The sequence below is a fragment of the Paroedura picta genome, chromosome 5 (assembly GCF_049243985.1).
Source record: "Paroedura picta isolate Pp20150507F chromosome 5, Ppicta_v3.0, whole genome shotgun sequence".
In the NCBI taxonomy this organism is placed as follows: domain Eukaryota; kingdom Metazoa; phylum Chordata; class Lepidosauria; order Squamata; family Gekkonidae; genus Paroedura; species Paroedura picta.
The window spans coordinates 87668049-87689856 of NC_135373.1; the positions used below are offsets into that span (position 1 = coordinate 87668049).

At 40.9% G+C, this 21808-nt stretch overlaps 1 protein-coding gene across 4 annotated transcripts in view; it reads right to left on the reverse strand.

The window, feature by feature from the left end:
* Positions 1-629: 629 nt before the first annotated feature.
* The window catches only part of LIN7A (lin-7 cell polarity scaffold A), a 46924-nt gene continuing 25745 nt past the window's right edge, over positions 630-21808 (reverse strand). For 2 of the 4 annotated variants that reach the window (XM_077338916.1, XM_077338914.1), the window contains exons 3-6: positions 10721-10792; positions 7624-7833; positions 4790-4999; positions 630-3730 (exon numbers count right to left, since the gene is read on the reverse strand). In XM_077338916.1, the coding sequence (XP_077195031.1) occupies positions 4790-4999; positions 7624-7833; positions 10721-10792 (492 nt within the window). In that variant the 3' untranslated portion in view covers positions 630-3730. Of the gene's footprint in view, positions 3731-4789; positions 5000-6262; positions 6482-7623; positions 7834-10720; positions 10793-21808 lie in introns of those variants that run through there. The other 2 variants (XM_077338915.1, XR_013231228.1) reach the window with 2 other exon arrangements.

Below are 21808 nucleotides of genomic sequence, written 5' to 3' on the forward strand. Positions count from 1 at the left end.
GATCAGGACCCTGATGGGACTAAGGCAGTGCCGCAGGCCCTGCAAAAGGGAGCTCTTCCACCAGGCATTTGACTGAGGCCAGGCCAACCAACCAACATCTGCAGGGCCCCTGTCCCCCCTCCCCCAAGAAACCCACTAAGATTCCTGTACCTGTTTGAGTTACCACTGTTTATGTTATGATATACTGTTATGTTATACTGTTACCCGGTTTATCATCAATTAATAATATTAATGTTATCATATGTATGGTTTCATGTATAGTTTTAGTTATATGTAAACCGCTCTGAGCCCTCGGGGGGGCGGTATAAAAATATGAATTAAATAAGTAAGTAAGTAAGTAAGTTCCTTCTGGTACCCATCTTCTCCCATCTGTTTGTTAACTCTTGTATTTGTATGGTTATTTACAGCCAGTCACAGATCTTGAAAACCGTCTCCAAACTCAGCTATTATTGTCCAGTTTCTTATGCACCTTGACTCTAGTTACTCCTTCCTGGCAATTAACTCTCCCTTCCTCTCTACCTATACTGTTTTTGTACTATATCAAGGGTAGCCCAAATTCCTTAAATGATGGATTTGCCCAAACTTATTGTGAGGTATGTATTTTATGAGTAACTGTTATACGAGACAAATAATACGCTTAAAATTTATTAAATTACACAATCCAAATAATATTGCCAATACTCCATATTTAAACATGAATCACATTTTACTTATGTAATCTACTTTGTGAAATGTCCATTTCTATTTAACTTTCTAATGTATTTTGGTGATCTGAAATGCAGAAGATGTTATCACATTATGTTTAACACATGAAAACTTTTTACAGGGCATTTGTTATAACTGAGGCTGTATGGTTATAACGTAACCTAAAATGGTTATAATGTAACAGACTGTGTGGACAGTAATAACAGTGTGTATACACTCAAAACCTACATAGACCCTTAAACAATATCATTTAAAAGTTAGATATTTCTTAAGACATGTTACAGTTGGTAACTACAGTGAACTAAAACCTAACAGCAAAACATAGAATTCCATACTTAAGGTTAGGTAACATGGGGATATTAGTTTTAGGCATTTTGAAGCAATTCTATAATATAATTCCATGCAATTGTGGTTTTTCCCCTCCTAATTCTTATAAAGCCATGATCCAAAATATCATGCTTATAAACTGAAGGGCTGTGGCTCTGAATACGGCTTTTAGAAATGATTCATAAAACAATACATGCACAAATCATTCCCTGCCTTTCTTTGAAAGAAAGCCCCCCACCCTGCACTGCTGATGTGAGTCTTTGTTGGTTACAAAAGTAAATCCTTAAGCATATATTTGATAACCAATAAGATTCTATTAAACTTTTTTATAAATTATTTTAATAAGGAAAATGACATTTTTCTATCCAGTCATTCAACATAAGTATTAATATCTAATATTCCTGAAGTAACCGCCATATAAATTTGAACTGACATTTCAGTTTGATTTATTTTGAATTTATAGATTGAATCCAGTCAGAATTTGCATTAAATCTAGGCCAATTCTGCTAGTATGGCCTCCAGCCTACATGGCTTTTGTCCTTGGCATAGTCTTTTGGGATTGATCAAAGGAGACCTTTCCTTCCTTTTTCAGCTGCAGAAAACTTGGTCGGATCCAACCTCATCATATTACAATGGTTTAGATGGCAGCATATACAGTCTGCTACTGATTCGCCTGATGACAGCCAGTACTGATATATCATTTTATACTTCTGGTTCCTGATGGCTATTTGTTTTGTATGTACAAAAGTCCCATGTTAAATCCATGGCATTTTTAGTTGGAGAACATTGGGTATCAGTACTGAGACCTAGGACAGTTGCCACTAGTTCAGTTTCCTCTATCTGGTATGATTCCATAAATGGCAGAAGAATGGAATAGCCCTTCTTAACTATTCATAGCCACTGAATGAGAATTGGTCAACAATGCAGAAGAATTAAGTGGCAGAATCCTGTGTTGACTGAGAGGAGTGTAATTACACTTAGCAGATGTTATTTTTAATGTTCTCATATATTAAAAAATGCCCTGTAAGTAAAAAATCTACAACAATAATCAATTATTGTGCTAGTTTTCTGTTTTCAGAGAGTCACTGAGAAACACTGAAAAATGTTTCTGCAGTCCAGTCTACTAAGGCAGGATTCATAATTAGGTATGTTTTGATTTGATTTTCTAGCCCCAAATTGGCTTCTAAAGGGTTTTGTAGCAATAAAAAAGCTGACTACAAATCACAAAGTTAACCACAAAATATTCCTTGGGGCAGAGTGGGGGATTCCCTACTAAAGCTGTGTCATGGGTTGATGGAAGGGTGACTGCCCCCCCATTCTCTAAATTAAACCTTAGTTGTAAAACTGCAAGGAAACTAACACTACCTTACCAAACAGATGTGGTTCCTTAGGGAGGCCTGCCTCTCCTTTGAGAACAAAGTTGGATTAAGTGACGGTGCATTTAATCTAGAAAAAAACCTCTATGAAATAAATAATGCATTTGAAAAATAGAGAAATACTGAGATACTTGGTTATTTCTACTACCCTCCCCAAAGTTTTCTGTCATTAACATTATCTCAATAACATTTGCAATATAGTAAGCATAGATCCTACTTCTGGAACACATACATTCTGACAATATTTATATATATATTTATATTTTATAAATATACTGTATACTCAGTTATAGATTTCTGGATAATAGCTATAGTAGATATACTAGCAATATCTATATTTAAAAATACAGTTCTAGGGTCCTCATATTTTACTACTAACAAAAGATAGAATCCAACCTGATAAATAGACTATAGGGATACACCAAGAGTAAAAAGCCAAATGCTTCTACAAATGGAATGCTCTATAAATATATTAACAACTTTAAAGGGAAAAAATGGGAGGCTTATTATAAATGGGATTTCATATACAACCCTACAACAATGAGATGTGAAGATGTTATATATGAAGGACTTTCATGTGGTGACATTTAATGATGCAATTTTGCTTTACATTGTTTATCATACACACACACGAATTCACACACACACACACACACACACACATACAGGCCTCAATCCAGTTAGTGTCAGAAGATCTGCACACAAAAAGGGACAGCCACATACCTATCACTAGCTGGAATTACAGGAATGCGGTTTATCCACACATTTATTTTCATGGAAGTTGTGCAATTTAATGCACATTTTCATCTACATTCTGGTGCAGTTAATCACATATACCCCCCACTTGTGAAGCATATATAGAGGGGCACTGGGGCTGACAAACTCTGCACAGTTTTCTTCTTGGCACTGGTTTGTCTTTTATCTGTTTTGACGAATTCCCTATTACCAGTACAGCAGGGTTGGTTCATTCATTCATTCGTTCATTCGTTCGTTCGTTCGTTCACTCACTCACTCAACATTAATACTCAGTTTCATCTTTTCTGAAACAACTCCTTAAATTTTGAAAAATCTTACCATACAACAGGATGAGAGTCAAGTGACCCTTTTTCATCCTAAGACTTCAGTATACCGAAAAGCCTCCAAGAGAGAGTCGATTGTGGTGTTGGCTTGTCAAACAATTCTTTTGGCAGTAATTCACAGTTTGCTGGTGAATGCAATTATTGCATTGCCGGTGCTGCAGCTTCTTCACTCTGTGTTGGAATACGAAGCACAGCTTTGCTGTGAAGTTGCTGAATCATCAGAATTTCTTTCTGGAGAACAATCTATAGTAAAACAACACAAAGCTTCAGGCACACTAAGTAATGTTGAGGAACTGGCACCATGAATTCATCTGCAAGGTTATTCAGAAGGGAAGTCCCACGGAGTTAAAGGGGGGGTTACTTCTAAGTGTTGCATCCTTTCCCCTCTTCCTTTGCTTTCTTCTGCCTTTTTCTTTTCTCAGCTGTCCTGATTTTATACGGTGTGCTCTACTGGGGCTTGGGTGTTAATACTGTGTGTAATGGGAGAAGTTATTAAAATAACGCCATTCATAGTCCAAGAATCATTCATGAAGGGCCCTGGAGTCAATTGACTGTGCTTTTAGAGGAATCTCTTTAAACCAGAATTTAAAGTATGGTGTGGCTGAAATGGAAAATGGAGAGAATCAGAGAGAGGAATGATAGAATACTGTGTATTTGTGTGTGTGTTTGTGAGAGAGACAGAGACAGATGGACAGAGTCAGAAGCTACGGCTGAAGGGGGGACCCAGACAAAAACAGAAAGGAATGGCAGTAGCAGAGTGGTGTGCATTGAGGAATGACAGTAGCAATGACTGAACTGCAAGAAGAGTGAAGGAAACAGAGACATGGCATGACAGTAGCTGCAAAAGTGGGAGTGGGAGTGTGAGGAATGACAGTGGCCATAGTTGAAATGGAAATAAAGAGACAGAAACAGAAAGAAGGAATGACAGTGGAGGGGAGGCAATGGTGAAATGAGTGGGATGGCTGCCCTCCCTCCACCCCAGTTCCTTGTGAATCCCCACTTGACCTGTGAATGTGATGGCTTTCTTTCACTGTTCACCCTTCTTTCTTTTATCTATTGTCTCTACTGGATTGTGGGTCCACAGTACTAGGAAGTACTTTACTAATATAACAATGGGGCCCTCTCTTGAATAATGTGGGTATAAAGTGGTGTTATCAAGATCCACCTGGGAAGCTCCCATCGAATGGCAGCAACCACACTAATGTTAAGAACATACGAAGCAGTCCTGATCATGCCAAATGCTTGTGATGTGCCCGTCCTTTCCAAGGGTTGGCTCAAAGCAAGACCAATGAACACTCTCACCTACGACATATGGTTTTGCTGTGCATTTTGCTGCTGTTGCTGCTGAATTAGCAACTGTTGTTGTTGTCTGCGTCGTGCTGTCCTCAGTTTTTCAAAACGAGCCTCCATTTCTTCTAACACTTTGGGGGTATAGCGCACCACCAGCTTAACACTGTCCTTAGCAGCCTTCAGAAGCTCCACAGCCTTTTCATGGTGTTCTCCTTCCACACTCTGAATACAAAAACAAGACTGCAAGTTTAAAGCCGCAAGTGGTGATGGCAACAAATAAATAAATAAAACCACAAGCAGGAAGAAGCCCTTGAGCGGCTGTGAGATTTTAGATTAGGAGACTTTCTTGATCCTTTTCTCCTTCTGACTATACCTATTCATTGGTTAAGAAAAGTGTATATACCCAGAATAAAACTTTCTGGGTCTTAAAGGTACCATGGGACTCAAGCTTTTATCTTAGTCATTTTATGGTGAAAGAATGGTATATTTTTATGTCAGGAACTAGGTTTCAACATTATTGGTTTGACCACTGAGGCAGGCCAAAGTAGGCTGAAATGTGTTTGGTCAGGGTCAATAGGTGTCACTTTTGGATGTCATTACAATTTGTCAGTAATAACTGAGGCTACTGTAAGGGCCAATATCTGTTTTTAATTAATTGCTTAATGCATTTATTGTATGTGTTAATATTGGTTAATTATTATATTTTCAGCCAGTATTATTTGGCCTGCATGTCTATGTTTTTTTTTTAACCTTCAGGTACTTAACTGAAGAACTGAATGTATCACTGGGGCAGAAAACATCATTCCAGGAGCATGGAAATGATCAGGGCGGGCCACAGACTTCAGAGCTAAAATGATGCCATCTACATACATAAAATTGTGACCATACACCCTGACAAAATGCTGAAGGTTCCTATTGGTGGAATATCCCCCAATCAAGGCCAATTGCTGCTCTTGCTCAGGATTCTGCACACACACCCCGCCCCCATTACTTCAGGGCTGTTGTAAGGAAGCCTCTAACAGCCCCTGATTGAGCTGAGAATGTGTTTCAGAGAGCAACGCAGGGGAGTCTGTGGGGGGAAAGCTTTCCCCTTCAGCCTAACCATTGGCTGACAAGGAGTTCAGAGAAAAGCCCCTTCCCACTTAAAGTATTGCAGTAGCCAGCCTCGCTGCTGGAGGGAAGACACAGCCAAGCCATGCATGTCTCTTCTCTGCCACTCTCTGAACATTTGAGGCCTACTGCACAAGGCTGTTGCGAAGATGAAACTGCATGCTGTTGCAGGGGTTCTTTTGCCTCCTGTTTCATCTGCACAACAACCCTGTGCAGTAGGCCTCAATTGTTTCATCTCCATAACAACCTGTATGGGAGGCCTCAAGTGTCTCTTTTGCACAACCCTCCAAAGTAGCGAGTTTTGCGAGGAGAGCTGATCTTTATAGTCTAGAGATGAGCAGCAATAATAGAGACAATGGTAGAGGCGTCCCTTACCAGCAACAGTTTGTATTTTTTGTGCAGACAGACAGACCAACTGGATAGTAGAGATGATGACAGAGGCTTTCAGGCTGAGGTTGGGATGGAGAGATGTAAGTGTGTCCCACTTGGGCTATGGGCTCTGGCTAGCCCTTACCAGCAACAGTTTTTATTTTTTGGTGCAGACAGAGAGACACACCAACAAGGATCCCACGAGTCTGGAAAGTGCAGGAAGATCTAAATAAGGAATATTTAGACCCTGTAACTGTAAATGGTGAACAAGCAACTAGCTGATGAGCCATAAGGGCTGAAGTAACTTTGGTCAAGTCTGGCCTGATAAATAAAAATCAGAATTTGTTACGAAGGTCCTATGAAATATAAGGCATGCGGTCCAGAATTTCAAGTGGAGTTAGTTTGGGAGTTTGCATACAAAGGGCTTACAGGAAAGCAGACCATGAGAATTTGGGGGGAACAAGGTTTTCCAGTTTTATTAGGCAACAATTTGGCTTTGTGGACAATAAGAGGAATACAGTTGCCGGCAGTAGGCCTCAGGCTTCAGAAAAGCAGACATCACCAGCCAAACAGCAGACTGTGCTAGCTGAGCCCAGTGAAAGCAAGGTTTGGAAGTGAGGCTTCAAAAGGGTACTATGGCTCGGAATCCATCCTCCAAGGCAGCCATTTCTGCCTGGGGAGCTGATCTTTATAGTCTGTAGATTAGAAGTAATTCCAGGAGATCTCCAGGTTGGCTACCACTGGGCTGGAAATATTCCTTGAGGTCTGAAAGTGGGGCCTCAAAAGGGTATAATTCTCCGCAACTACCCAACCAGCCATATAGTTCCTCCGGCCTATTTTGGGTCAAGAAAACATTGCAGAAAGGAGGTAAGGTTGCCAGATAGGATAGGTTCATGTTTTGGAATTCCATTCTTCCTCGGTGTGCTTGAACCTGACTTGGGTCAGGACTGTGGTGCACAGCAAGACCTCATCTTAGGGTTGCCAGCTTCCAAGAGAGGCACCAAACTATGAGCTAGTGCTTGTTGCCTGTTGCACACAACGGCCTTTACTACTAGTCTTACCATAAAATCTGGGTGCCCACATGAAGAACCAAGATTTGTGTATCATGAATAAAACATGACACATAAAATCAGCTTTACACAGGAATAGTAAAAGAACTGCTTGGCTGAAACTGCCACTGTCTTCAAGGGAATTTGCTTCCAGGAAAGACATGGTTTGGGCTGCAGAGGTACAGAACATCACTTTATGGTTCTAAGCATTGTCTCTTGAAGCATTTTCCTTTGGAAGACATTCCAGGTACTTCAGATGTTCAGTCAAAAGAGATACGAACAAGCAAAGCCAGAAATCTGTGACATGTGTCCACGTACCACTCCATTAACAGAAAGCAGCTGGTCTCCACGTTTGAGTCCTCCATGCCTTTCTGCTACTCCTCCAGGAATGATGCGAGAAATATAAATAGGAGAATTTTGTTCTTTTCCCCCCATCACATTAAAACCAAGGCCTTCATCAGTCTTTGGCAGTTCTACCACTCGAGGGTGTGAATGGCCTTCACTTGCTGCAAAGGCAGCAACAGTTGCCTAGAAGGAAATGATATATTTAGCAATACAGATTGCAGAATTGCAAACACATTTGCTGATTTTGTCTGACAGGTTTGTTCACACAAAGTCATATTTTGTATTTCTTATGTGTTGCTTACAAACAGTGCATCACCTCTTTGATTAAAAAGCATTAATATATATGTTAGAAAATGTGTGCTCCACACCTTCATGCCCAGTTATGTGCTAGCTGAATAATTAGGGTGCCTTAATCCCAACGTGCAAGGATTTCAGGCACAGGGGTCCCTTTCACATTAACGTGTTCGCTGCACAGAAAAGGAATAGAAGCACCAATTGGCTCCTTGCACTGCTGCAGCCTTTATAGGCAGTGGAAATTTATGTGTGGATTTGAGTTTCATATTTAAGAGGAGTTTCCAGAGGGCAAGTGCAAAATTCTGCTATGTTCTCTAGACTGTGACTTCCTTACAACACCTGCAACTTTATGAATGTAAATGCTTACTGACTGCTGTGAAAGTAAGAGGAAAAAACCATTTTCTAGTTGATTTTAGTGTAAAGCACATTGATTTTTAAATAACATTTGGTTTTCCAAACTCTACGGGTTCTAATTCACACATGGAGCTCCATGCTAGCAAAGACATGCATCACTGATGCAGAATATAGTACCAAACTTCCTGTGTGTGTGCTGGAGAAATTGTACTGGATCACATTGGGTAACTGCAACGTTAAGCAGAGCTGCATCTATGGAACACTGTTTAGCATTGCCCTGTTGGGTTAGGAAATTGTTTGAATATGGAACTTTAATAGCTTTGGGTTACAGAGTTTTAGAAAAGCTATCTCCATAACAACATGTGAAATAAGGAAGCAAATGTAGGTTGCATTATTTGTTTAAAAAACTGAAGGCATACCTTATTTTTTTAAAAAGCAAACCAGTAGGCTTGCATTATAGAAATAATAGAGGAAAAAATTATGCGTGTGTGAAGTGCCATCAAGTCATAGCTGATTTGTGGTGACCCCTCATAGTTTTTTTGAAGCAAGAGATGTTCAGAGGCAGGTTACCATTGCCTGCTTCTGCATAGTATTCTTTGGACTTCATTGGTTGTCTCCCATCCAAGTACTAACAAGGGCCAACCTTGCTTAGCTTCTGAGAGTGGATGAGACCAGGCTAGCCTGATCTATCCAGCCCAGGACTGGAGAAAACACATGCAACTGTTTATTAATGTATTGTATATTTTTGTGTATTGTTGACTATAAATAAAGGGCTGGTATAGTCAAAGCCCCATTGATTTCAGTGCGAGAGACTCAAGCACATACTTAGATTCCCAACTGAATTTAATGAGGCCAAATCTGGCCTGAGAGCCTACAACTTAGATCACTTGGCAAATTTACCTTCTGATAGGGATTTATACTTAATAGATGAATATAAATTTAATTATATATGCAAAACATGTCATCATGCAAACTTTTGCTATCATGCAGACATTAAATGTCAAACATAAATGCACAAGAAGGATGCAATGCAGACAGCCCAGAAAAAACCAGGAAGTATTGTGATATCAAAACATTGTTCTACAATCCTGCTGTTCTATATGAATAAGAAATGAGAATGGCATATCTTCATGAGACTTCTCCCATTTTAACTGTACCACAAGGTGGTAATTTCTGCATTCCTCCATAGCGGAATCAATCTAGAAAACCCTTGTCTAGGGCTGGGGATGATAAACCTTCAATATTTGCAGTGTTCAGGTCAAGCACAAGCCACATAAGAATAATGGCAACATTCTAGTTGATAACAAAATGGGCACCTTTTTCTTGAATACATTTAAGGATAGGTATAACTATGTTAAAAGTGCTGTGTGGCTGAGTTTCTAGCTGCTTCAGTGCTATAATGTTTCCACTACGTTAAATCTTGGCTTATCTCTATTCAAAGCCAGTGGAATTCTTTCACTGGCCCTAACCCAAAGGAACATCAGTATTTATTATTCTGATTTGCTAGGAACAACCTTTTCAAATGGTATATGAAAAGTCCAAACAATTTTGTTAGTTTTCCTTTTTCTATATTATTCCTTTCTTACCAAAGCAAAAGAAAAAATTACAATTTATTAAGGAGTTTTAAAAAAGGGATTATTCCATGATGACATCACCATGGCGCTGTTTCTAAACAGGGAACATTCAAAAGTGCATTTCAGATCTCAGTACAAAGGGCATATTTGTTCTTGATACAGACAGCCTATATGGATTTGTAAGGCGATTTCATGAAATTTCACCAACTGATTGCATGTTTTTCAGACATGATGGGTACTACCATCCTGTTAACGTTATGTGTACTCAGCACATCTGAAAATAGACTTCTTGAAGTCTCTTCTGAGCTAATCCCAGGACCAGCCACATACAGTGAGGAAAAAAAAAGAAGAAGAGAAACACTATAGGAGAATTAAGTTGCAGAAGCACCACTAGTCAGGAGGGTGGATCCAACCAATCTTTTTTCACTTAATCCCCACTTTCTCTCGTTGCTACAGCACCTGTCTCACATAGCTTTCATGCATGGAGAGCCCAAGTTCCCAAGCATAGCCTCATACCTTCCTACCTTCTTCATCAGTGGAAAAGATGGTTGGACTCACCTGACTGTATGCAATGAGCTGGCAGATCCAATTTGGAAGCTGACTCCCCCTTCCACACAAACTTCTGAACTCTATAAAGCATTCTCTTTTCTTAAGCTACAGAAGCAGCACAAAGGTTGAATTTTCCATTACGATTGTTACCTGGAAGTAGCACTGGTTCTAGACTCTGGGCTGCCACTGATGTCTAAATTTTCTTACAGTGTACACACGAATACCTGAAACATACACGCGCACAGTCAATTACTAGGCCACTTCAGTAGTGTGTATTTTTAAAGATTGTAGTATCCTACCTTTGCAGTAGCCCTGGCACGAAATTCCGGGCAGCCATTAGCGTTTATGGTTTCATGCATATACTGGTATACCTAAAGGGATAAGATAAAATAGATAGAGACTAAGAATAATTGTTTACGGACCAGTTTGTTTAATTACCGGAATTAAGTGTGCAATACTCTAGAGGTGTTTCGTATCTTGGCAATTTTTCTTTGTACGAAATGTTGGTTTTCCAAGGATACTTAGCGGAATCTAGTTTGTACAATCCAATTGGCCTACTCTCATGACTCGACTGGTGTTGATATTACTAACTTCCAAGCATATCATCACTGACATTTTGTTGGACAGTGTTTGACTTGTTCAGTGATAAGCATCATGCTGCCTCTCTTTCTCTCTATGCATGTCATTTTCTATATAATTAGCCATTGGATAGTACTAGCTAAACAAAGCAAACCTAGATTCAAATTCCCATTTAGCTCTTGACTCTGAGTGAGTCATTATCTCTCAGCCTAAACTACATTTCTCAGCTGCTGAGAGGGTAAAATGCCCCTCTGAGTTTTTAGGGAAAGGGTGAGATAAATACTATTCTCTGGAGGCTGAACAGTTCCCTGATGCAGGATTCCAGGGTATAGGAATTTGCTTTACCATTAAACCACTAACAACTCTACTTTCCTCCCTCCCCGACCCCTTACAAAGATGTCAGGTCTTTTTTTGTGGGAGGTCAAAAGTAAAGGCAAGGCCAGGAATGCAAAATCAGGTAAAATAAATTTTATTGCTCAGTTAAAATTCCCAACGATCCCCTACATGTTTCACCAACAGACTTCATCAGGGGAAATGTACATAGAGATTTTTGGCCTTATAGATTCCTGTGGTGAGTACTCTTATCATTTTGTTCAATATACCCACATATTTTCTCAAAGACTAAAACTGATGACAGGATTGAGAATGTGCAAATTTTGAGATTTCTGAAACATCTGAGATCTCAATATTGGCAACGTATTCGGATCTGGGATCTTTCAGAAATTCTGATTTTGGGTACAGTAGATGCAAAATGAAAAAAAGGGAATCTTCTCCCCCCAATAATCCAGGAGTGATGAGGCCGCAAACATAGCTGAGTGGCTGCAGCACATTGCTTCTATTTCTCAATTTCCCCCAATTTTCTGGGATGGGATACTTTTAAAAAATCAGTATATATGTATATGTATATGTATAAAGGTAAAGGTATCCCCTGTGCAAGCACCAGGTCATGTCTGACCCTTGGGGTGACGCCCTCTAGCATTTTCATGGCAGACTCAATACGGGGTGGTTTACCAGTGCCTTCCCCAGTCATTACCGTTTACCCCCCAGCAAGCTGGGTACTTATTTTACTGACCTTAAAAGGATGGAAGGCTGAGTCAACCTTGAGCCGGCTGCTGGGATCGAAATCCCAGCCTCATGGGCAGAGCTTTCAGACTGCATGTCTGCTGCCTTACCACTCTGCGCCACGAGAGGCTCTTATGTATATGTATATGTATATGTATATGTATATGTATATGTATATGTATATGTATATGTATATGTATATGTATATGTATATACACACACCCTGAACATAACATGTGCACTGACTGGTTGTATCTGTGCATCAGAGACTTCAGGTAGAGTAAATATGTCTGGCTCTGCCATGAATATGGCAGTGCCTTTAATAAGTGTGAGGTCAATAAGGTAAGTGAGCTCTTCCCTTTACTTGGGCTATAAAAAGAACATGCTCTTTAATACTGATCAAAGAATATGCTTTGAGAGGGCCCATCCTTTTCTTCTTTTTTTTCCTCTTGTGGAAACAGCCTGCCTCTGTTTCCCATGTTATTCTGAACCTAAATAATGTACAAAGAATCTTCAAGTTAGCAAAAGTACCAATTACTGAACTGAAAGAAGATAAGAATTGTAATGAAATACACCTTACTGCAGCTAAGGAGTTTTAAAATCTGTTCTGACCTCATGCCCATCTGTTCTTTTTATGCTGCATGTTCATGTCCCCAGCACAATCCTCTGCCTGATAAATTATAGCTTATGATAAAAAATATTTTTGTTAAGCGAAAAATATACCAAACTGTCCTCAGTTTCATGAAGTGTAACTTTCTTAGTATCTCTGCTTTCTATTGCAGTGGTTCCCAAATGCTGGTTGTGGTCATGTCACAGGTCAATTTGAAAGCCAGGTGGGAAGAGAAGTAGCAGCATGTAGGGGTGTGCATTCAGATCTGGCAGAGCCAAAAATATACCTGAAAATATCATATTGATATTTTTGATATATTTTGGCATCAAAAATGTATATGGGTTTTCTTGGTAAAACCAGGGAGAACATCCTGAAAAGAGCCTAGATATATTCAAAAATTCCTGCTAGATCCAAAAATAGCAAGAGGCAGGAGCAGACTGCTTCCACCTCTCAGATGTTTGTCAGGCTTCTGCAGTCCCTTTAAATTTTAAATACACTGCAGAAGACAGCCTCCTGCTGGCTTGTCTTGAGATAAGCTGGCTTCTCCTAAATAGGACTGCAAGAGAAATCAGCCTAGGCTCAGCCAGGGTGGTGAGAGCTGAGAGCTTTATGCTGCCTTGGATGGAGCTGGGTCTTATTTTAATTCAGTTTAAACTGAGCTGCAAGAGACGTCAGCCCAAGATCAGCTGTGCCCACTGAAAGCAGACTGTTCAATATACCTGAACCACAAAAGAGTAAAAAAATTATACAGCCCTTGTAGGGCAAATTGAGAGAGGAGACTCAACAGCAAATTTAGGTTTGCTTTTGCATAATGGGTGAAATAGCTATAAAAAGCTATATGATACTTTATAGAATGAAATACTAGTAATGAAAAATACAATAGAAACTATTCAATATTCTGCTATGAGATTCTGGTGTAGTATGTTGGGGAAGATGCATGGAGTCACTCCTGAATGCGGATCCTGAAAAGTACAGTAGATTTAGAATCGAGTCCCACTCCAAGAACTTGGAGAACTATTGTGCTCATGGCACAGTATTTTGGTTTCGATAATACCAGTCTTTTTTTTGGTTACTAACTTAAAAAAAAAGTTACCACCATCTTGTAACAGAAAACATAGCTTTGACTTTAAACAATGTAATTTGAGAACAACAGGAAATATACTTGTGTAATTGAATATGGATTCAAGTAGCAAACAGTTATTACTATTTGTTGTTGAACAAGCCCTTTAGATATTTTCATTAACTGAAATAATCTATGGTTTGTATGTACAACTAGCTTCAAAGCCTGATCTTAAGAATGGGCTTTGAAAGGGTCCTCCCTATGAGCTTCATGGCTGCTTTCCAGGCCACCAGGAAGCGCTGAGGGCGAGGGAGGGGCCCCGGGTGTGCGAGGCCCCGAGTGTGCTTGGCAGGCCCCTGGGAAGTGCTCCCTCTCCCCCCTGTCCCCCCGCGGCCAGATTACTTTCCAGGGGCCTGGCACATTCACAATTAACATTAACCAAAGAGCCACATTTATTTCTGTTCCTTTTCTGTACCTCAGGGAAGCTTACAGTTACCTGTTCCTCTGATGACAGCTGTTTCAAGGTAGAAACTACCTGTCAACCGCAAGCTCTACTGTATAAGAGCCTTGTCCACGTTTCTGAAACATGGAGCAGATTGCTCATAAGAGCCACAAGTGGCATGCCAAAATGTCATATATGCTTCCCAAGCCACTGAGTATCACTGCCTTAATTGATGCAACACAATTTTTCCCACCTTGTGAAACTTCTTCAGTCTTGGCAGAGTTTCCATAGAAATTAATTTTCTTGTTGGTCTCCCACATGTTATAGATTAGGATAGACTCAGTTCTCAGAGGGCTGGGAATTTCTTAACAGTAAAATATTGAAGGATCAATCACAAACAATTCCCTTGAGAAGAAAAGATGTAAGGAGCCTAAGGAAGCCAAGGTGGCTCCATAAAAAGGTGTAAAACGATTTGAGGAATAAAAAAGAGTAATTTAGGAAATGGAAGGCAGGCCTTATTACCAAGGATGAGTATAAACAAATAACCAATTATTGTTGGGAGAGTGTTAGAAAAACTAAAGCTCAATATGAGCTTATGCTAGCAAGCAGTGGTAAACATAGCAAAAAAGTCTTATATTTCAAGTAAGAACAAGAGTAGGGATTCTGTAGGACCACCGCAAGGAAAAGAAAGTGAAATTATAACATATGATGATGAAGAGAGGGCTAAGCTGCTTAACTCCTATTTCTCCGCAGTCTACTCTTATGAGGGAAATAGTGCTCAATGTGGCAAAAATATATCACAACAGGGGGGATGGGAATAGTGGCCTAGGATCACTGTGAGTGCAGTCCATAAACACCTAGTTTCTTTAAATGAAACACCTAGTTTCTCTAAATGAAACACCTAGTTTCTTTAAATGAAACAAGATGAATTGCATGCAAGGGTACTAAAAGAACTTGCAGATATCATCTTTGAACCTCTGCCCATTATTTTTGACACTTCTTGGAGAACAGGTGAGGTGGCAGATAATTAGAGGTAGTCAAATGTCCCCATCTTCAAGAAAGAGAAAAAGGAGGATCCGGGTAACTACCGACCAGTCAGCTTGATATCTGTAGCTGGTAAAATTTTGGAATCAATCATCAAACCGTCGGTCCTTGAGCAGCTGGAACAGAGAGCTGTGATTTCTAAGACTCAGCATGGGTTTTGCAAGAACAAGTCATGTCAGACCAACCTTATCTCTTTTTTCAAGAAAGTGATTACCTTGCTGGATCAGGGGAATGTCGTGGACATAGTTTATCTGGATTTCAGTAAAGCGTCTGATAAGGTTCCACATGATATTCTTGTTGACAAGTTGGTAAAATGCGGTATGGATCCTAATTCTGTCAGGTGGATCGATAACTGGTTGACAGATCGTACCCAAAGGGTACTTGTTAATGATTCAACATCCTCTTGGAGAAGAGTGACAAGTGGAGTGCCCCAGGGAATCTGTCCTGGGGCCTGTGTTGTTCAACATATTTATCAATGATTTGAATGAGGGTTTAGAGGGGATACTTATTAAATTTGCAGACACTAAACTGGGCGGAGTAGCAAACACAACAGATGACAGAATCAGAATACAGGATGATCTTGATAGGCTCAAAAAGTGGGCTAAACTAAATAAGATGAAATTCAATAGGGACAAATGTAAAGTTATGCATTTAGATAGGAAAAACTATATACACCAATATAGAATGGGAGAGACTTGCCTTGGCAGTAATATGTGTGAAAAGGATCTAGGTGAATTAGTAGACCATTCATTGAACAGGAGTCAGCAGTGTGACTCAGTGGCTAAAAAGGCAAATGGGATTTTGGGCTGTATCAAATGAAGTATCGTGTCCAGATCATGGGAGGCGATGGTACGGCTTTACTCTGCTCTAGTTTGGCCTCACTTGGAGTACTGTGTTCAGTTTTGGGCACCCCAGTTGAAGAGGGATGTAGACAAACTGGAGCGTGTCTAGAGGAGGGCAACAAAGATGGTGAAGGGTTTGGAGACAAAGACATATGAGGAAAGGTTGGGGGAGCTTGGTCTGTTTAGCCTGGAGAGGAGACGACTGAGAGGGTATCTGATCATCTTCAAGTATTTAAAAGGCTGCCATGTAGAGGATGGAGCAGAGTTGTTCTCTCTTACCCCAGAGGGATGGACCAGAACCAAATAATTAAAAAGAAATTCCATCTAAACATCTGGAAGAAGTTCCCGACAGTCAGAGCAGTTTCTCAGTGGAACAGGCTTCCTTGGGCTGTGGTGGGTTCTCCATCTTTGGAAATTTTTAAACAGAGGCTACATAGCCATCTGATGGAGAGGCTGATTCTGTGAAGGTTCAAGGGGGTGGCAGGTTACAGTGGATGAACGATAGGGTTGTGAGTGTCCTGCACTGTGTAGGGGGTTGGACTAGATGTGCCAGCAGGTCCCTTCCAACTCTATTATTCTATGATTTCAGTGCCTTGGTAATTTTGCATCACAAAAAATAACCAATGATACCTGCACAACCACATTTTCTGAATCCATTTTAAAAAATTAGAAGCATCATTTGAAGCAAAATAATTTTGTCTACTGATACTGGCTAAGAAGGCAGGATTTCTGCAACTGAAACCCAACTTCAGATTAATGCCTCTGGGTCCTCAGTGCCAGTATTGGGAGTCCTGAACCGAAGTCCACATTCTGGAGGCCATGCACTGCACTGCATCAGGCTTCTTCTTCTTTTGTTTTTTGGACCTTCTATAATTTTATTCGCTCAATTAAGTCCAAGTGTAGAAATTGATGTATAGGAGATGCCTATTGGTATGTTTATTAAGTTTGAAATTGTAGTTCTATGATTATACTCCAAGGCTAAATCACTGCAAGAGACCCTCAGTCATTTCAGGCCTAAATTAAAGATCCATGACTTATTGGTGTGATAAATAATCAGGTTATTACAGATTTCCCTTGAACGTTTACTTCATGAAGAAAATTGTCAATGTTTAAATAATGTAAGAGCTCATCAATTAATTTTCAAAGCATCTGAGTGTCAGCCTGATGTGTTATTTATTGAGCTAAATGTAAAAAAAGTCATTTGCCTTGGAATCACAGAAGCCTTACACAGTATTCCCATTTCCTAGTTAAGGGGAAAATGCTGTTCAAATAAATTGATAACAAGAAAGAGCAAAATAGAAGTACATCTTACATGACATATTCATGTAGGTACATTTATCTTATTGTAAAAGGGTTAACTGGCTACAGCTCCAAGCCCAGGTATTAAGAGAGAAGAGAAGTCCTATATAAACTGAAGGCAATTAATGGCCAAAGAGGCCCAACATCTAACCAATGAGAAGGGGCCAAGTGTACCCGAGTGAGGCAATTCTCTTAACCCTTTCCCTCTCAGATCCTCTTCCATGTGGAGTTACAATATCCCTCACTACTGTGCTGTGCATCGGCAAGAAAACACATGGGGCATTACAAAGGTTGGTAAGAGCCACTGAATAACATGGGCTTTATATTTGAGTCATCCTGCTTAGGCTTGATCCCTGAGAGGCTAACCATGTATACCTCAGCACTGGGAGCAAGCAATGTCTTTTACATTGGGTAAGCAGGAGGCAGTAGCACTGGAGAATTCTGTAGGGTTCGGGGGGGGGGGAGCTGTATTTTGTCTTATGCACCCAGAAAAGCCCTGTTGCACAAGAGCAATTTTTTAATCAGCCAAAAAAAAAAAAAAAAGAGGAGAGGAGAGGGAGGGATAGGCAGTTAGTGTGTAGTAGTTTGTTGGTTTCTTTTTAACTTTGTGTGTGTGTGTGGGGGGTAGAACTGGTTAGTGCACAGTTCACAATAGCAAACAAGAAAGCTGTGAGAAATATCAGTTCTGTAAACATCTAGCTTTTTTGCAAGGATATGGATTAACTGTTAAGCAATATTCTCTGAACATTTTATTTTCAAAAAATATTTTGCTATAGCAAATAGATTTTGGCACACCTCCTCAATGCACTCATGTGGCATACAGGTCAAAGATGTTGCCTTTCTGCAAGGATGAACTGTTTTGTTCTGGAGTTGGCAAAGTTAACTGGCAAAGTTACTGAAGGCTGCCCACCTTCAGTAAGGAACTAAGCATCTGAATATACGCCCCATGAGTTCATTGCAGTTCTTTGAAAATCAATGGCTTTTACGGGATTGAAATCATAACTACAATAGCAAACTGCACAGCAGGGTTGATCATAACAGAAAAGCATTTCAAAATATTGTAGTCTCTTATTTCTCTCAGTTTAAACAGAACATCCGCCTTCCCAGGAAGCATGCCTGGCCCCTGACCTTACAGTCTCCAGCAGGGTAGTAATCTCTACCATACTTTTGATTTGCCTTAAAACTGACTGGATTACATTTTCTACATCTCTTCATGTGTCCCTGATGATTAATTTATTGTTGGTGGCTATTAATTCTGTAGCGTACTTGTTTTTGCATGATGATTTATGTCTGTCCAGTTTCCTCAATGTGCCCCCAAAAGCTATATATTTTAAATAGGCAAAAAGTAATAGAGTGAGGTTACAGCTTAGTGGAGGAGCATTTGAAATTATATATACTATTGAAATAATACATACCTGCTCATTGAGTATGTATATTTGTAGGCTAATGATCTAACTTGGTATAAAGCAGCTTCAGAGAATCCCAAAGCCGGTTTACTTGCAGAAAAAAATATTGTCTGGCTCATTATTTGACACAGCTTTAATTTAGGATTTGAAACTTGATGTGCAGGAATAAAAAAATTGTCGCTTTTTGTAGTGAGAATTTTGGGATTCTATTCTTTCATTAATCTGAAAGCAGTCTTGTGCTTCCTTTGGGATACTCTTAGCACCTTCCCTTGGAGACAAACATCTGCATCATTACACCAGCTGTCAGAACAATTGGAAGCCATGCAGTCAGCAGTGTGTCATTCTGCCTCCTGCTGTGAGGATGACGACTCATTAACAACTCCAACCTGCAATGAAGTGAATCTTGTTTAACTTTCTCAAGAGCAATGGCACTTTTAATTACAGAACATACAACAGGATAAACAATGTAAAAGGCCAGCAAATACAATATTGTATTTATGTGCCTGTGGGTCTGTGGGTGCGGAACAAAGATTTTTACCATTAGTTTTTTTTAAAAGGATCTTGTTGCATTGTTCTGAGTCAGCACAAAAGAGCACGGTGGGTTGGGCCCCTTCGAAAATATCTGTGCAGGTTAGATCCCTTGAACAAACAGAAATGCACTAAAAAGACCACCCTAGTGCTGGGATAAGCTTGCATTTCTACTTATACAAGAAACTGCACAAATTATTTTATGAGGAATGGAATCTATGGTTATTGATATACATATAGTGCTATTACTTGTTGTGAGTTCCTGCATTGTGTAGGGCGGGGGTCGTCAACCCCCAGTCCACAGCCTGACGGCCTCAGTAGTAGGCTGCTGGTGGCCACACCTGCCTTCCCCCCCTACAGCGAGAAGCTCACCAGGCCGCTTTGCTCGCGGCCGGCAAAGTGGCCGCTTTGCTCGCGGCCCGGCTAGCTTCTTGCTGCTAGAGGGGGGGGGGGAAGAAGCAGGCGTGGCCGCCGGCATGCTGGTGGACACAAACGCACATGCGCGGAGCTGCCAAGCATGTGTTAGCGCCCCCCTGGTGGTGAAAACACGCATGCACGGCATCTCCATGCATGCACATTTTCACCACCGGGGCGCTAATGCGCATGAGCGGTGCCCGGGCCGCCAGCTCACCCCCAGAGGCGGTCCTCAACCTTCAAAAGGTTGGGGACCGCTGGTGTAGGGGGTTAGACTAGATGACCACGGAGGACCTTCCATCTCTGATTCTATGGTTCTACTCATGCAAGTGGAACTAATGTAGTTTGCATTTCCATTCATGCACCACTGGATCCATCCCTATATTTGGATACTTCATTAAAGAGCTGCACTGTAAACAAAGTTTGCAGCAAATGATTTTGAACGGAGGGTTTTAATTTGAAATATCCATCTGTATTTTGGACATTCAGCATATATGAACACGTAACGTAGTCTATATGTTTCCTGTTACAAATTTGCACTTCCTCCCTTGTAGCAGCTTTGACAGGAGCAGGCAATAGTGTGATGTGTTCTAGGAGGTTTTGCTGAGAAACCTTTCCAAGGTGGATTTAATTAAGTGGGTAGGGCTGTCTAGCAGTGTGCCAGGGATTTTTCCATTGTGGCTCCAGCTCTGTAAAATGGGCTCCCTGAAGAGATGATGTTACCCTGGCAAGTGCCCCCATAAAGGAGGCAGTCTTCAAGAAGTCACCTCCATATGCCTGGCACATATTGGGCACTGCGCAGGCTGGTACACACAGAGATACTCGATATGGAAAGTTATTGGATACATTTCATGGTCAAAGAGGTCAGGCTGCACTCCATCCTGTCTGCCAGAATAAGATTGAAAAATTCCTTTCTCCCTCTAGGCCAGTCCAATTGACTCAATGGGCAGTTATGGGGAGCACAATAGGACCAGTGCTCCTCCCAGCCAAGCCATCATTGTCTCTAGAGAAGCCTGAATTAATTAAATCTTCTTATGTCTATCTCAAGCGAAGCCTCCTTTCACACCCTTGTACCAATGTCCAGTCCAGGTGAGAGCCTGACTCTATCCTCACCTGGAGTTTAGACCGACACTAATCCCATCAGCATCAAGGGCATTATATATACGATCTCTGACCATGAGTCACACTCTGAGCCCACAGCTCAGTCTGATAGTTCAAACTCACCTATCAGGTACTCATAATATCAGAGACCAATCACTGGTCACATACATCATACCTTACTCCCCAGTGGGCTGACCTGTGGGCAGCCTGGAATTTTCAAATCCTATATCCCAACACACATTTCCAAAGTGTGCTATGCTCTTAACACACCCAATGAGTTGCTTTGAGCTCAGATGCTGGTCATCTGAGCTCCCTTCTCCTTTGCTCGCCTGGAAACCATCTTTGACTCAGGATCAGGTGCAGTATAATTTCCTTTCCTTCCCCCACTTGCTAGCATCTCCCTTTTAGAAGTCTCTGTATCATACTGTACATGTATGTTTGCTATTTAATAAAATATCAAGGTTCAGAGAATCAAGGTCTGGTTTAATTAAAGGTGTCTAAGGAATTCCCATCTCCCATATACAAACGGTAAAAAGACCCCAGTTGCTCCTCTTCTCGCAAGCTAATTCCCCCTTCTGAATTAATAATTCCCCAGCAATTTAACAATGAGAGGGGGGCCCTCCTCCTTGAAGATCTCCAGGAGGTGCTGCAAGGCCTGCCTATTGTCAGGGCTTTTGAATAGCAGGCATCTCTTAAGCAGGAGAGGCTTTTTATTTTTGTGCGTGGGGGGGGGGGGGTTCTATTTATGTTATTTTTAGTTTCAGCTAACTATTACTGTAAGCCAGGATGGCCAGGTCCTTCCTGACTACTAGCAGGGGACAGGGGGAGGAGGGTTGCCAGTTACTGGTTGGGAAGCATCTGGGGATCTATGGATGGAGAAGCCTGGGGAAGACAGGGACCTTTTCCGCACCAGGAATCTGCCCCGACTCACTGCTCGTCTGGTGGAGGGGCAAATTCCCAGTTCTACTTGACATTGACACTGGTCATGGGTGAGGACTAT